The sequence below is a fragment of the Cydia amplana genome, chromosome 15, assembly GCF_948474715.1.
Source record: "Cydia amplana chromosome 15, ilCydAmpl1.1, whole genome shotgun sequence".
NCBI lineage: Eukaryota > Metazoa > Arthropoda > Insecta > Lepidoptera > Tortricidae > Cydia > Cydia amplana.
This window is the reverse complement of record NC_086083.1, coordinates 1383830-1399442: the sequence shown is the minus strand read 5'-3', so window position 1 is coordinate 1399442 and position 15613 is coordinate 1383830. Positions and strand designations below refer to the sequence as shown.

Genomic DNA, 15613 nt, shown 5'->3' with positions numbered 1-15613 from the left:
ACTCGACAAGTTTTTATACCTATACCCACTGATTTATTGTTTTTAAGATAAATATGTAGGAATTACAAACGTTGATTATGTAAACATACATTTTTTATCCGAAGATAGCATGTCTGATTCTCGCGGAAGTAAGTTTCGAAGCCATTGTGTATTTTCAATTTTGCGCGAGCGCCACGTGACACGACTATCGTGCGCGCCGAGCGGCAGCCCACTGCCATACGCCTGTCCGATGGGCGCGCCGGCCAAATGTACCTAAACTGCGGAGTGACACACCCCTGACTCCGTCTAGAGGATTCCTAGTCTATGAGTAGAAAAGATACATCTTTTCGTATAGTGTAAGGAGAATTCGTGTGGATCATAGTGAAATAAGGATAGAGTGCTAACTCCATATATCAGTTTTCTTACCACGAGGGTTATCTTCATAGTCGACATCTAGCGTTAAGTAATAGCATAGAGAAAAAAATACATAGAGTGCTCACTTCATACATCAGTTTTAGTACCAAAAAGACTATTAGCATCTAGCATCGAGTAGCGGAACTATCAGTACTGCTACTTGACAATAGATGTAGCCACTGACCGGAAAGTCTTATGCTGTTGAGATAAGGCTTTCCGGTCGGTGCTACATCTATTGTCAAGTAGCAGTACTGATAGTTCCGCTACTCGATGCTAGATGTAGACACTGAAATTAATAGTCTGAACTGATGTATGGAGTGAGCACTCTATGTATTTTTTTTCTCTATGGTAATAGCGAATTTATCAGTACTGCTACTCGACAATAGATGTCGCGACGAACGAAGTCTAATCCTCTACAATTTTCAGCTAATATTATAACCGGAACTTCTGCTTGTAATCTAGTTGTAAATTGTTTTAGCATTACATTTTTCGTCAGTTGCGACATCTGGTGTCAAGTAGCGGTACTGATAAATCCACTACTTGACGCTAGATGTCGACTTCGAAATAACTATAACCCGCGTTTTGGTAAGAAAACTGATGTATTGGAGACAGAACTCTATCCTTACTTATTTCTCTATGGTGTGGACAGCGATGTAGGGATCTGTCAAAAGTTCACGTTTAATAATACAGTTGCCATAAAAGATATGGCACCGTGCAGCGCCATCTACTTTAGCTGTCGATAAGTCTTACTACCATTATTGAAAAGATACTTACCAGAATAAAAACTGATTGAACAGTAATCGATTTTTAAAGTATGGTCGAGAATCAGAAATAATGTCCTACATCGAATGGTCACCGAAAGAATCTGTCACTAAGTATATGGAATATTACGCAAAACTGCGTAGGGGGCGCCACTAGCACAAACAGTAAACAAACCGCCTTGATGCATCCATGGCATATTTATTCGTACCAAATAAGTGTGAAAACTTGTCAAAAAACTGTTTACGGCACATAAAATATAAGTTACTCTATGGTTTACGGTTTGTGCTAGTGCTGCACTCTGGCGGCAGAACAGTGAAGTAAAAGTTTAAATTAACTGCTCGCGTACAAACGTCGATGTACGAAATTTTTATTAGTTCTACTTTGTACTGAATGTAATGAATTTTAGTTGTGTATTTATCTTGTAAATATGTATTGTACATTGAACTGTTTTAGTTGATTAAAAAAATCCATACCAGATAGCGTTCACTATTTTAACACTGGCACCTACTATAATAGGCTACATGACTAATTTTTTTATGGTATCAATCGATCGGGTTTGTTTTTAGGATCAAATGTCTATATGGGACCCATTGCATTAAAGTAACACAAAAGTCAGAAATTGTAATAGTCAAAGTCCGACAGTCGCACTTCACTCGCGAAACGCCCTATACAAAACGGACAGAGGCCGTGACGTCATCGCCCATCTGGACCGCATCGCCCGTATGGACAAAACAAGAAAATTGCGTTTTTGTCGGTGAAATATTGCGTTTATCTATATAGTTGCTATACAATATTTTTTTGGATGACATGTAAGGAATCGAATGGTACCCTTACTTTTATCGTTTTTGGAAGTTAAAAAAAAACTTAAATTTTGAAACTTTCAGGTCCTGTAATTTTGTAATTTTTCAATATTTTATTTTAATATCCACATTATTGTGATAAATTGCTCGTTTGCTGTCTATTTTACTAGATTTTGTTATAAAATTCAACATGTGGCATCGTCCCTATTACGGGTATCATTTAAAAGTAAGATAACTGAATGGCAGACAATAATGAATCCTAAATAAATGAACTAAGGGTTGAAATTTGAATACTTTTGAAAGTTACGGTACGGTATTATCTAGTATTATGGTTGTTAAAGTGATATAAAACATACAGGGTGGGATGGGTCGATTTTTAAATACAAAGAAAATAATCTTCAAGAATTAAATTTATTTTCAATGATAAATAAGTTTCTAGTGAATCATTTTATCTATAAATAGGAATGTAGTCGAAATAGAAAATACTCCAAAACCACCTCATCTAACAATCTAGAATTCTAGATACATTTAAACTCCGAAAGATCAAATTTTATATATTATTTATCTGTAAATACCTTATTTTTGACATTTGATTGTGCAAGCGAATAAAATAAGTCTGTACTTAAATTATTATAAAAACTAATTAGGATTTCAAAATAAACATTGACAACATATTTGATAAGATAAATGCTTAATATTAGCACAGCATTATAATCCGTCTCAATAATACTTTGTAAAGGAAATAAATAACTGTACAGATGTAGTGCATAATTATTTTCCATCGTATTTTCTCGGAAACTTTCGTATTTGTCATGCTACTTCAGTCACAGACAATCCAACCTCTAGACATAGCATAGTCGCGCTACCCCCTCTGCCACACATACGGTAGCGTTACTCCATCTTCGAGTCAATCCCGTGCCGTGATTGGTCCGTGTCTTTGAACGGACCAATCACGGCACGGGATTCGCTCACCTCGTCCCCCCGCACCCCCGTATTTTGGCAGCATCGGTTTCATGAAATAATTGGCCTAAGTTCAGTCTAGAACTCTAGAGGTTGGATTGTCAGTGCTACCAGTCAACCTCAGTACTTTTTGTACCGAGACTGACTGAGATAGACACGTTCAAGCAAAATCGCATTTTGCTCACTGAGTGAGACAAAATGAGCAAAATGCGATTTTGCTCACTCAGTGAGCAAAATGCTATTTTGCTCACTGTTTTTAAGTAGCAAAGTACCCTTGTTCGAGCTGCTGAGGTGAAACCTTAATTGTTGGTATATCTTAAGAAAACATGAGTGAATAGGTAAGTGATGAAGAAGTAATACATTTTTCGGGTTCTCTAATATGTTCTCACTGCTGAGGTGAAAAGTTTTGTGAACTACACGAGATCAAAGTTATTTACATCTCGTGCGCTTTTGAGTCCCTTACTACGCTCAAGATTCTAAATTAGATTCACGAGCGTAGCGAGTAGTATAGAATCTTTCGCTTGCACGGGACTCAAAATAAGCACTCGAAGAAATATCAAACTTTGATCTCTTGTTGTACAAATAACTAATGCACTACATCTGTACCTATTTATTACTTTGACTGCAGACTAACATTATGTTACAAAGCATTTACCCATTAAGGTAAAAGTACGTACCAATGAACACTAAGACCATGTTTGCAACAATATTAGAGCTAACAATATAGCAAGTTAGTACTTTACTTTTACCTATTATACTGACTCAGTGCATTCAATCTAATACACAGTAATTTTGTGGTAAAAATGGGTTAGGCATGGAACGAACTTACTTAACCCTTTTCAAGGCCGCACCAATCTATAAGGTATTCCCAAAAAATTAAAATATATTCCATTTAATCCAGATTTGATGATTAATTTGAATTTGTCCCATTTCCCGAAAGTGTAATCTAATTTGAACCTTAACTTGGAATACTAAAGTTGAAATTCTAGTAGCGCCTATGTGGTCGATTAATCGTACGTACTGTACTATGCATGGACTGGAAAAGGGTTAACTTACTAAAAAGCAAATCAGTACTGGCGACAATCTATCATATTCCATGTCTACTCAACCTGCTTTACCACAAAATCCCACTGCAAATATCACATAATCACGGCGCATGCGTCGACACAGCGACCGTCGGCAAAACATGCGCACTCGGAACATGAAAGAAATACAGCATGAACCCAGTCGCCAACAAAAAATGAAAACCAATAATCGACCCTATCAAAAGGAGGTAATACTTAGATTTCTTCAGCGCAGGCATTAGCCAGAATATGAGTACTGCTCCGGAGACTAAAGCCGCCATTAGTACGAAGAGCCATTGCAGCCAGGAGACTTGGATCGTCCACAGGATAGCCACGGGGATGTAGATGGACAGAGAGTAGCCGTACAGACAGAATAGGGACATCATTGTTGGTATTGTTGAGGTCTGCAAAAGATGTATTTTTATATAAATATCAGAGTTATTACATTTTGTAGATGGCCCTGTACATTATAGGGTATTTTTGGTTGTAAAATTTGATATAGCAGCTCAAAACTTATGTCATCTAGGTCGGCTAATTGTTTTTCTTAGTTAATAGACCTTACTCATCTATGTTGAATAAATAATAAATAAATAAATATTATAGGACATTTTTTTACACAAATTGACTAAGCCCCACAGTAAGCTCAAGAAGGCTTGTGTTGTGGGTACTCAGACAACGGTATATATAATATACAAATACTTAAATACATTGAAAACAACCATGACTCAGGAACAAATATCTGTGCTCATCGGTGTACTTCCGTTTGGCCCAAATACATTTCGCCAAATTTCACTTCCCAACAAACTTATCGCAATAGTTTCATTTCCCAAAGAAACCTTTAGCAAAGTTACACTTCGCATATAACTTATTTGGTCAAATTATCATTTGGCATGATTTTACTTTGTCAAATGTTATTAGGACAAAAACTTATTTAGCAAACGTTTTTTATTGGCTAATATTATATTCCAAAAAGATGTTTGCTCAAATTGTCACTTCGCAAATTTGGCAAATAGGCATCTCTATTTAAAGAACCTAAATTCGTTCTGTTAGAATTTTGAATTTATATAATATTTACTACTCAGAATCAGTAGCTTTCTCCATTCTTAGGCCCTTCTCTCACGAGGCTACTCTCAAGCGATTTGTGTTTCGTACGCGTGTCCTACGCGTCGTTTGTGAGTAGCCGCGTCGCGTCGACGAGACGCGTCGACGACACGTTTGATATCAATCGCACGCTACTAAGACAGTAGTCTGGTCGCACGCGACTCGAGTCGTATACGCGTCGTACACAAAACGACGGCGGAACAAACTTTTATTATTAATTTTGTTCAGGAGGTGGAAACTTATCCATGTTTGTATAATTATAAGCTGCCAGATTATGTCAGAAAAGATGTAACAGAAAAGGCGTGGATTGGGATTGAAAAAAAAAATCAATTTAACAGGTCAGGAATTATATTTTTATTAAATTCCATCCGTTTGCGTAAAACATAAAAAACCAAAATGATAAAAAAAAACCAAGGTCGGGATAAAGTATTTCAAATGAAAGCAAAAATAAAAATACTGCAGGCCCTCTATTGGTATGTAAATTGTATGCCATGTAATATTTTGGGACATGTAAGTTATGCTTAATGATACATTTTACTAAATAATACTTGGTAAAATGAAAATTGACCAAGTAATTATTTGCTAAACAATAACTTGCCAAAAAAGACTATTGCTAACTGAAAAATTGCGATAAGTTGTTTTGCCAAACATTTTTTTGGGAAATGATAATTTGGGAAACATAGTTTGGGATGTGATACTTTGGGAAACGTTTTTGGCCCATTCATTAGTAAACCGTGCTCATCACACAAATAAATGCCCTTACTGGGATTCGAACCCAGGACCGCGGCTTCACAGGCAGGGTCACTACCCACTAGGCCAGACCGGTCGTCAAATACTCTTGTATTTGCTTTGATCTTTTTAAAATAATGACAGTGTCAAGAATAGTAATTCTGGTAAACATGTGAAAAGAGAGACTACCAAGAAAATACCTGAGTCTCAATCTCGTCCTGCCTGTCTGTCACTGTGGTCCACTTGAGAGCGGCCCATAACGCGACTGGCACCAGCCACACGTAGCAGAAGATAGCTGTTGCGGCGTACGACACGAGGTGGAAGTCGTAGCGCCAGTGAACTGCCTTGTTGGCGGATTGGAGGTAGCTGGCTATGTTGCCGCTTACTGCTATTGTGAAGATCTGGTAACATTTTAAATTATCAATTGTTATCATTATTAACGCATTCACTGCCAGGCCAGGCTGCTCTATCCATAGTCGCTTTTCGCTACATACCGTTTTTAGGGTTCCGTACCCAAAGGGTAAAAACGGGACCCTATTACTAAGACTCCGCTGTCCATCCGGCCGTCCGTCCGTCTGTCACCAGGCTGTATCTCACGAACCGTGATAGCTAGACAGTTGAAATTTTCACAGATGATGTATTTCTGTTGCCGCTATAACAACGAATACTAAAAACAGAATAAAATAAAGATTTAAGTGGGGCTCCCATACCAAGGACCGGAAAACCCCTCTTTACGCTTAATCCTATCCATTCGGTAACCCAATCAATTCGGTTACCGTATCATTCGGTAACCCTATCATACTGTTACCTGATTGTAACGGTAAGCTTATTGAAACGGTAACCTTAACCTTTAACCGAGTTAATCTCAAAACCCCATCGCGTTAGGGTTTTTGTTAGGGGTTTTTAACCGGTTTTTATTCAGTTATGGTAACCTTTATTATCGGTTGCTTATTGGTTTGCTACATTCGTATTTAGTGATGTGCCGTCAGTCAAATACCTACTAAAAGAAAAAGTTAATTTATTAATAGAACTAATAGTTTATTTTGTTATTTTTGTATTTTTTTTAATTTTGCTTATTTTAATGTTTTTGTTTATTTTACTTATTTTGTCTATTTTTTTATTTTGTTTATTTTACTTATTTCATTTATTTTATTTGTCATTAATTTTGTTAATTTTATTTATATAATTTATTTTGATTATTTTGATTTTTTTTTTATTTTGTTTATTTTTTTTTATTTTTTATTTTATGTATTTGATTTACTTTATTTACTTTATTTACTTTATTTACTTTATTTACTTTATTTACTTTATTTACTTTATTTACTTTATTTACTTTATTTACTTTATTTACTTTATTTACTTTATTTACTTTATTTACTTTATTTACTTTATTTACTTTATTTACTTTATTTACTTTATTTACTTTATTTACTTTATTTACTTTATTTACTTTATTTACTTTATTTACTTTATTTACTTTATTTACTTTATTTACTTTATTTACTTTATTTACTTTATTTACTTTATTTACTTTATTTACTTTATTTACTTTATTTACTTAATTTACTTTATTTACTTTATTTACTTTATTTACTTTATTTACTTTATTTACTTTATTTACTTTATTTACTTTAATTACTTTATTTACTTTATTTACTTTATTTACTTTATTTACTTTATTTACTTTATTTACTTTATTTACTTTATTTACTTTATTTACTTTATTTACTTTATTTACTTTATTTACTTTATTTACGTTATTTACGTTATTTACGTTATTTACTTTATTTACTTTATTTACTTTATTTACTTTATTTACTTTAGTTACTTTAGTTACTTAATTTACTTTATTTACTTTAGTTACTTTAGTTACTTTATTTACTTTATTTACTTTATTTACTTTATTTACTTTATTTACTTTATTTACTTTATTTACTTTATTTATTTTATTTATTTTGTTTATTTTATATATTTTATTTATTTCGTTTATTTTATTTATCTTATTTATTTTATTAGGATAAAGTTCATTTATTTAACTTAAAAGGTAATAATAAAAAAACATTACAACTAACTATGAATAGTATGAATTAAAAATTTAAAACCTAAACTAAAATTAAAATAAACCTACTTAAAAATTAAACTAATACTTATAATATTATATAAAAACAAAAATGCAATACTAATAAAAGAGATGTAAATAATATAATTTATTTGTTTTTATTTATTTATTTCATTTATTTTATTTGTTTTATCTATTTTATTTATTTTAGAAACTTACAAAATTAAAAGTTAAATTAATTCAGAATAACATTCTAATTGAATAAAACGTTATTTAGTATAATCCTACATCTGGAATAAATATTCCGTTTTGTCTTTTTCATTTAAAATAAAAGTGTCATGATTTATTCACTTTCTATTTATTCTAAAATAACGAGTGCAAGAATTATTCTTATTCAAATCGATTGGAATAAGAATGAAATTTCTGTTTTTATTCTTATTCTTATTCAAGTTATTTTTTGCCCAACTCTGCTCTAGATTACTCTCGTGTTGTTGAAGGTGACTATTGAACAAAATCTGGAAAATATCTTTCATGTATGAAGTCAATTATTTGCACTTCCTAGTACCTAATAACATGAAGATAATAAATATACCTACACAGGCGAAGCAACATGCGTATTTAAATCGAAACGCTGCGCTCCGCTGGCACGCGCTACAACGCAAGTGCACCGAATGTTTAAAGGTCGTGGTATTTTCTATTGTATTAGGATATTTAGGATTAAGCAGAATGCGGTGAGAGTCATAGTGACAACAATAAAGCCTTATTATTGTACTACACTACAGTATTGTTATCAGTACTCTGCCGTGTCATGACTAATTGATGTAATTGTAGATACATGAGTTAGTGGTAACAAGGTTAAATGGCATTTATTTGGTCATATTATACGTCATATTATATGTAGTACAATGTATATAGATAGTAAAATGAATTTCACCCCTCTTTTCAATGGTCGGATTGATTTGAATTTTTTGAAGCCTTCGAAACGGTGATGATAATTTTATAATGAAGCTACATAGAAAGTAAACTGCGAAATTATCATTATGATGGTTCAATGTATATTTCTTTGCGTATTAAGTATGTATTTTGTTTATTATTCCTACCAGCCTTGAGGTCTTACGTATGCTATCTCTTTCACACCTACGGAAAGTGAATGAGATAGTAAATTACTGCAGGTAAGAAAAGAGTCCTACGCTTATCACTATAATTAAATAGATTTGCAGAAAGTTGCAGGCGTGTTTGCACTTGAGACCGTCATTTATTACTCATTGGCAATAACAATAGGATTAAGTCGTGGCGTGGTGAATTCTTTGTCAGCATTTGCTAAACACGTGCGGCAAACGTTGTGTCAAACGATATACCTGTTAATTTCCGTCTAAATAATAAATGCAAATTTTAAATATCAGAAGAGCTTTTAAAAACACCATAAGTCTTGGTAGTAACTCGGATACTGAAACCACATACTATAGTTCGTTTTTTTTAGCATTAGAAATAAGGTAAACAATCTTGATGTCTCTTTTAATTGAAAAGCACATTTTAAAAATAAGTTACGGTAAATATGTAACAATTATGAATCTAATACGATCTTTTATAGTCTTCTGCTTTCATAAGTAATAGTTATGGTTTTTAAAAAGTCGCTTACCTTCTTTCAAGTTCTTTCTAATGCTAAAAAAAAACGAATTATAAACATAATTCGAAAACAGAAAAAAATCATGAGTATTTTCCCCATTTGTTCCTGCCCAACGTGATCGGCGCGATACATGAGGCGGGGACATATGGGAATGATTTAAATGAAGCGCCTATTCCCATCTGTGCCCGGCGGGGAGAAATAGGAATACACCATATCAAGCCATTCCTTATCCTACCTTTAAAAACATCTTTTTTCAGGGTTCCGTACCCAAAGGGTATAAACGGGACCCTATTACTAAGACTCCTCTATCCGTCTGTCTGCCACCAGGCTGTATCTCATGAACCGTGATAGCTAGGCAGTTGAAATTTTCACAAATAATTAATTTCTGTTGCTGCTATTACAACAAATACTAAAAACAGCATATAATAAATATCTAAGTGGGGCTCCCATACAACAAACGTGATTTATTTGCTGGTTTTTGCGTAATGGTGCGGAACCCTTCCTGCGCGAGTTAGACTCGCACTTGGCCGGTTTTTTATTTTTTACATTCATTTAGGCACAGCCATTGAAGAGTTTTGCTATCCACCATCCGTTCAGAGCAGCTGAATTGTACCTGATGATTTAGTTATCACATTAAAATAAATACGGGTATCGTCCAATACCAAGACTATGCGGCAGTAAATTAAATTTGTAAGATTTTTATTGCATAAAATCAGGTATAAATTAGTCAAGAAACATAATAGTTTCTTGTCTAATTTACTTCCATCTATACGTAACGCCTATACGGCATCCATACTACATGTTTAATCCAGGAATATTATTTAGAATATAAAATCATGATTATATTTATTTGATTAAGAATGAGATTATTCTTATTAAATTTTTTCACATACGAATTATTTCCGATCAAAATTATTTGAATAATTTTGACGGGAATAAAATCAACATGATTTTATTCTTAGGAATTTTTATTTAAATAATGATTTTATTCTTGAATGCCCAACACTGCTTACTAAGTATGTATGTAATTATGTATCTATTTAATTTAATCAAAACTATTTCACCTACCAATGTTATAGATACCCAATGAATATGTATAATGAATTCTGCCCTAGTAGCACGGTCGCATTTTTATCGTTTATCACCATGCCTGTCACGTTCTAACAAGTATGTAAGTGCGAAAGTGACGGGCATAGTGATAGTCGATAAAAATGGAACCGTGCTGAGCCCCCTGGTATTAATGAAAGATTTGTAGTATTAAAATAAGTTTATAACTGCTATAGATATTTTCTGATCGCTGCATTAAGCGGTACAAGGTAAATTACGACTTAGCTCATACAACTCACCGCATCTGAAAACATTTTAAACTAAAGTCTATTTTTTATTCGGTAGACTAAAATGACATTTCGTAGTATGAACATCATGTGTCATTTCATTTCATACTATGAAATGTCATTTTAGTCTACCGAATAAAAAAATAGACTTTAATTGCTTATTATAAAATAAGCTCATAATAACTAGTACATATGTCATTTGTTAACAATGGTAAAATATCTACCACAATCCGCTAGCGCATGTATCTTTATCACAAAGTGTTTTTTTTTTTAATCACTTAAGATAAATTATACCTAACTAGGTACCAGTAAAATTACTAGTTAGGTGAAATTTTTTCTTTAAATCAGTCTTTAATCTGTAGGTACATATCAAGTGTGAACCCGAAAATAAAAATAATAATCTAAGTAGCATAAAATTTGATAAAATATATCTAAATAATAGCAGATATTACTAGGATAGGATGTTGTTTACTTGCAACCCCTTTTCTAAAAATTTCTAAACTAGAATTGACAAAAACAATAGGAACACACAGGTATAAAGATAAACAAAGGAATGGCCGCGCTGCGCCGCGGCTGTCGCTCTAAAAATAATACTGTAATTGCTCACTTGTTTTCAATTTTAGCTTAAGGACTCAAAGTGCAATATTGTTTGAATTGTCAATAAGCGAAGTTACCGGCAAAAAAACTTGTTTGTGCTGGAGGCTTCATAGACCGCCCATGCCAACCACGGTTATTCAATAATAAGTTGAATTTAAGTCTGCGTAAAGTTTACAATCGTTTGAACTGGTTCAAAACCTTATTATGAGGTAACAGCATAGACGGGGTTTTTATTTCGGTTACCGGTAACAGGGGTTAACTCGATCTGATACGGTTACCGAATCAAAGTGTTACCTTATCAGACGGTTACCGTTATGGTAGGGGTTTTTATAACCACTTCTAAAATAACCCTATGAAAAACCCCGGTTAAGGTAACCGGTTCCGGTCCTTGTCCCATACAACAAACATGATTCTTGACGAAGTTAAGCAACGTCGGGCGGGGTCAGTACTTGGATGGGTGACCGTTTTTAGGGTTCCGTACCCAAAGGGTAAAAACGGGACCCTATTACTAAGACTCCGCTGTCCGTCTGTCCGTCCGTCCGTCTGTCACCAGGCTGTATCTCACGAACCGTGATAGCTAGACAGTTGAAATTTTCACAGATGATGTATTTATGTTGCTGCTATAACAACAAATACTAAAAACAGAATAAAATAAAGATTTAAGTGGGGCTCCCATACAACAAACGTGATTTTTGACCGAAGTTAAGCAACGTCGGGCGGGGTCAGTACTTGGATGGGTGACCGTTTTTAGGGTTCCATACCCAAAGGGTAAAAACGGGACCCTATTACTAAGACTCCGCTGTCCGTCTGTCCGTCCGTCCGTCTGTCACCAGGCTGTATCTCACGAACCGTGATAGCTAGACAGTTGAAATTTTCACAGACGATGTATTTCTGTTGCCGCTATAAGAACAAATACGAAAAACAGAATAAAATAAAGATTTAAGTGGGGCTCCCATACAACAAACGTGATTTTTGACCGAAGTTAAGCAACGTCGGGCAGGGTCAATACTTGGATGGGTGACCGTTTTTTTGCTTGTTTTGCTCTATTTTTTGTTGATGGTGCGGAACCCTCTGTGCGCGAGTCCGACTCGCACTTGGCCGGTTTTTTCCCATGTTATCAGCTATGCTCGTAGCGCAAAGCAAGCGCTGGCACTGGATGTGTTAAACTGTCTTGCTTAGTCAATAGTGATCCTACCTATTTTACATACAGCAAAAAAAAAACACATCTACAATTATAAAGTTGTATTTTATAATTGTAGATGTGTTTTTTTTTTGCTGTATGTAAATTCCATGTTGACATGTAAAAGTGCCCTTGTGGCCTATTTGCTGAATAAATGTTGATGTTTGATGTTTGATGTTTGACCTAGTTCCAATCCTGGTGAGGCCATGTATTTGTGTGTCCATCACATGGTTTGTTTTATTTTAAGGTATTCTATAAAAGTTTCATTAACTTACCAAAGTAACAGATATCCATATTGGTCCATACAAGTCAGGTTTTCCCTTGATCCTCTCATCGAAGTAGTTGCGGGAGACCTTCTGCGGCACCACCGAGGATATGATCCGCTCCACCACCTCATTGGTGTGGACGTCAAAGTATTTCTGGTAATACTCTATGGTCCAGAAATTGTGATTTGCTTTGGAAAAAAAATCGAATTAACCACATTGGTTAGTCAAAACATCTCTTTACTACACATCAACATTTTTAGTGTTCCGTACAAAACTTTGTTCACAGAACACTTCATCACTTCGGTCTTGCAAATCAGTTAAATTAGTTTTTTTACAAGAATATGCATAGCAAAACCTAAAGTAACTAAGACAATAAAGTGGTAAGTGGTATTTATGTATTAAATAATGAATGAATGAATGAATATATTTTTATTTCGTGTAACACATGGACACAATTTTTATTAGTAGAGCTTACAAGCTAGGGGGCTTATAATAAATTCATCTAGAAAAATGCCATTTTACTTTGTCTGATCAAAATCCAAGGGAATGGCTAGAGCTAACAATATATATTTCTATACACTAATCCTTAATGTAAGTCGCCCAACTTAGGCATACATAATTAAAAAAGGATTGTATGCCGATTTAATGAAGCTAAATTGGTCACAGTCAATAGCATAGATGTTATTACACTAATTACTATATCAAATATACTTTATCGATAGCTATATACCATGTAATGATAGAAGTGTAGAGAAAGAAAAATGAAGGGAACAGTCTTGTTACCAACTTAGATATATGCACAGTTTATATTTAGAGCGTAAAAATATTAATATTTCTTACTTTGTGGCGGTGTTTCAGGCTCCTCGTTGTTAAGATTGGTTAGTTTAGGTTCATCATACGTGTAATTTGGGTTCGACATCGAGCTAGTGTATTGATGCGATTGCACTGCCTCCACTTCTAATCGTGCACTCCTATCATTGTGCTCTGGCGAATAATCTTGAAAGTTTAGTAATTCGCCAGTCTTTATCGACGACATTCTTTAAAATATTAGTCACAGTTTTCGTAAATAAAGTAAAACATACAATACAGACGTATGTTGGAAAAAAAACGTCATAACGCGCATGTCATTAGATTTGATTACATTTCAGTCACAGTGGAAAACGCTAGAATAGTTTGTTTATTATAGTTGGTCAAACCAAATGTTCAGTAAATAAGAACAAAAAAAACTATACTCATCCTTTTCTTTTGGGTGCTAATACTAGTGTAAGACAAAGATAGAATGATTCTCTCTGTCTACGTTTGAAATGAGATAGTCCTTTGACAAACTATATAAATCAAAACCGCCACGTGTAAACAAGCCTTAAATATGACAATTATAAAAAAGAAATAACTTTTTGCTGTACGGCTATGGTTTAAAGTTATCGATATTATAATATAATTCATTTAATGCTTTTATGGGTTTTACAAGATTTTTTTAAATATTTACATGTTCGAGCATAAATAAACCGCGTTGGGGCACAGCAATATAAAGACTTATTCTTGAACCACGTTAGTTCCACAAACGGGGTTGTATTTACACAGATTTGGGTATTGTTACAAGATCGTTAGTGATAATACCTATTCTAATACTTTTATTGGAAAAATATTCATCAAGGTTATAAGAATGGTGATTAAAATTAAGACCTCTACAGAACTTGCAACAAACAACATGCGATTTTAGATAATTGCCGTCTAAAGCTTTGGATTCCTCCGAAAACGGTGCCGTCATAGGTCATATTACGGCCGCTATATGCGCTATATAGCGTTGACTGACGTCACTAGAACGTTGTCTATGTAAACAAGATGGCGCGGTTTCCTAGACGGCGTTACGTTACGTTGATTGTCAACGTAACGTAAAGCCGGCCACACACACTAGGTTATAACCGATGGTTATGCCTGCACAGTTTACTTGTGCAGGCAAAACTGAACGTGTGTATGACATGACTCCTTGCCTGCGCAAGCAAACTCCTTGCCTGCGCAAGCAAAATTGAAAATATCAAAATTTATATTTTTTGCCTGTCGGTTGTGCTTGCGCACTTCGCTTGCGCAGGCATAACCAAAGAGTAGTAGTTGATTGTCAACGTAACGTAAGATGACGGCCGTCATGACCTTGTCGATAGTTTCGTGAACGTTTTATTAGATAGCGGTGACGCCATTTTGAATAGATGACACGAGATTTGAATAAATGATTCCGTACTACGATTATTTTCCTCTTCTGATGATATTTCATCCTCCAAGTAAATTATAGATGATCAAGCAAATCTTGTCAGTAGGAAAAGGCGCGAAATTCAAATTTTCTATGGGACATTATCCCATCGCGCCTACATTTTTCAAATTTGCCGCTTTGACCTTGGTGGATGACGGTGTGTTATGACGCCGTGGTACTTTCCACATGTCGCCACCGTAAAGACGGCCGTCTTTTGCTGCCGTTATATGACGGCCGTCATATGACGGCACCGTTTTCGGAGGAATCCAAAGCTTAAGTAGGTACCAAAGTAAAACCTCGATAGCACGAAGCTCAAGGGTAATGAGGGTATCGACGTAGTGAAGTACTTATAGACCGCGGGCCAGGAGCAAATATCGTCAGTCATCGCCTCCCGCTTGATACTTTGTCAGATCATAGTTTAGATGCTATCATGAATTAAAAAAATAGTCAGCCGGTTGTATCGCGGTGGAAAGACCGTCAATTGATCACATGAATA

General features: G+C 34.5%; 1 protein-coding gene across 1 annotated transcript; it reads right to left on the bottom strand.

Annotated features, from left to right (window-relative positions):
• Positions 1-4023: 4023 nt before the first annotated feature.
• On the bottom strand, positions 4024-13990 carry LOC134654430 (protein YIPF2). Its single transcript, XM_063509870.1, has 4 exons — positions 13713-13990; positions 12882-13060; positions 6010-6210; positions 4024-4383 (listed from the first exon to the last, which is right to left on the bottom strand). Exons 1-4 carry the CDS (start codon positions 13906-13908, stop codon positions 4063-4065), a joined length of 897 nt encoding a protein of 298 aa, XP_063365940.1. The 5' UTR covers positions 13909-13990; the 3' UTR covers positions 4024-4062.
• Between the last annotated feature and the right edge of the window lie 1623 nt (positions 13991-15613).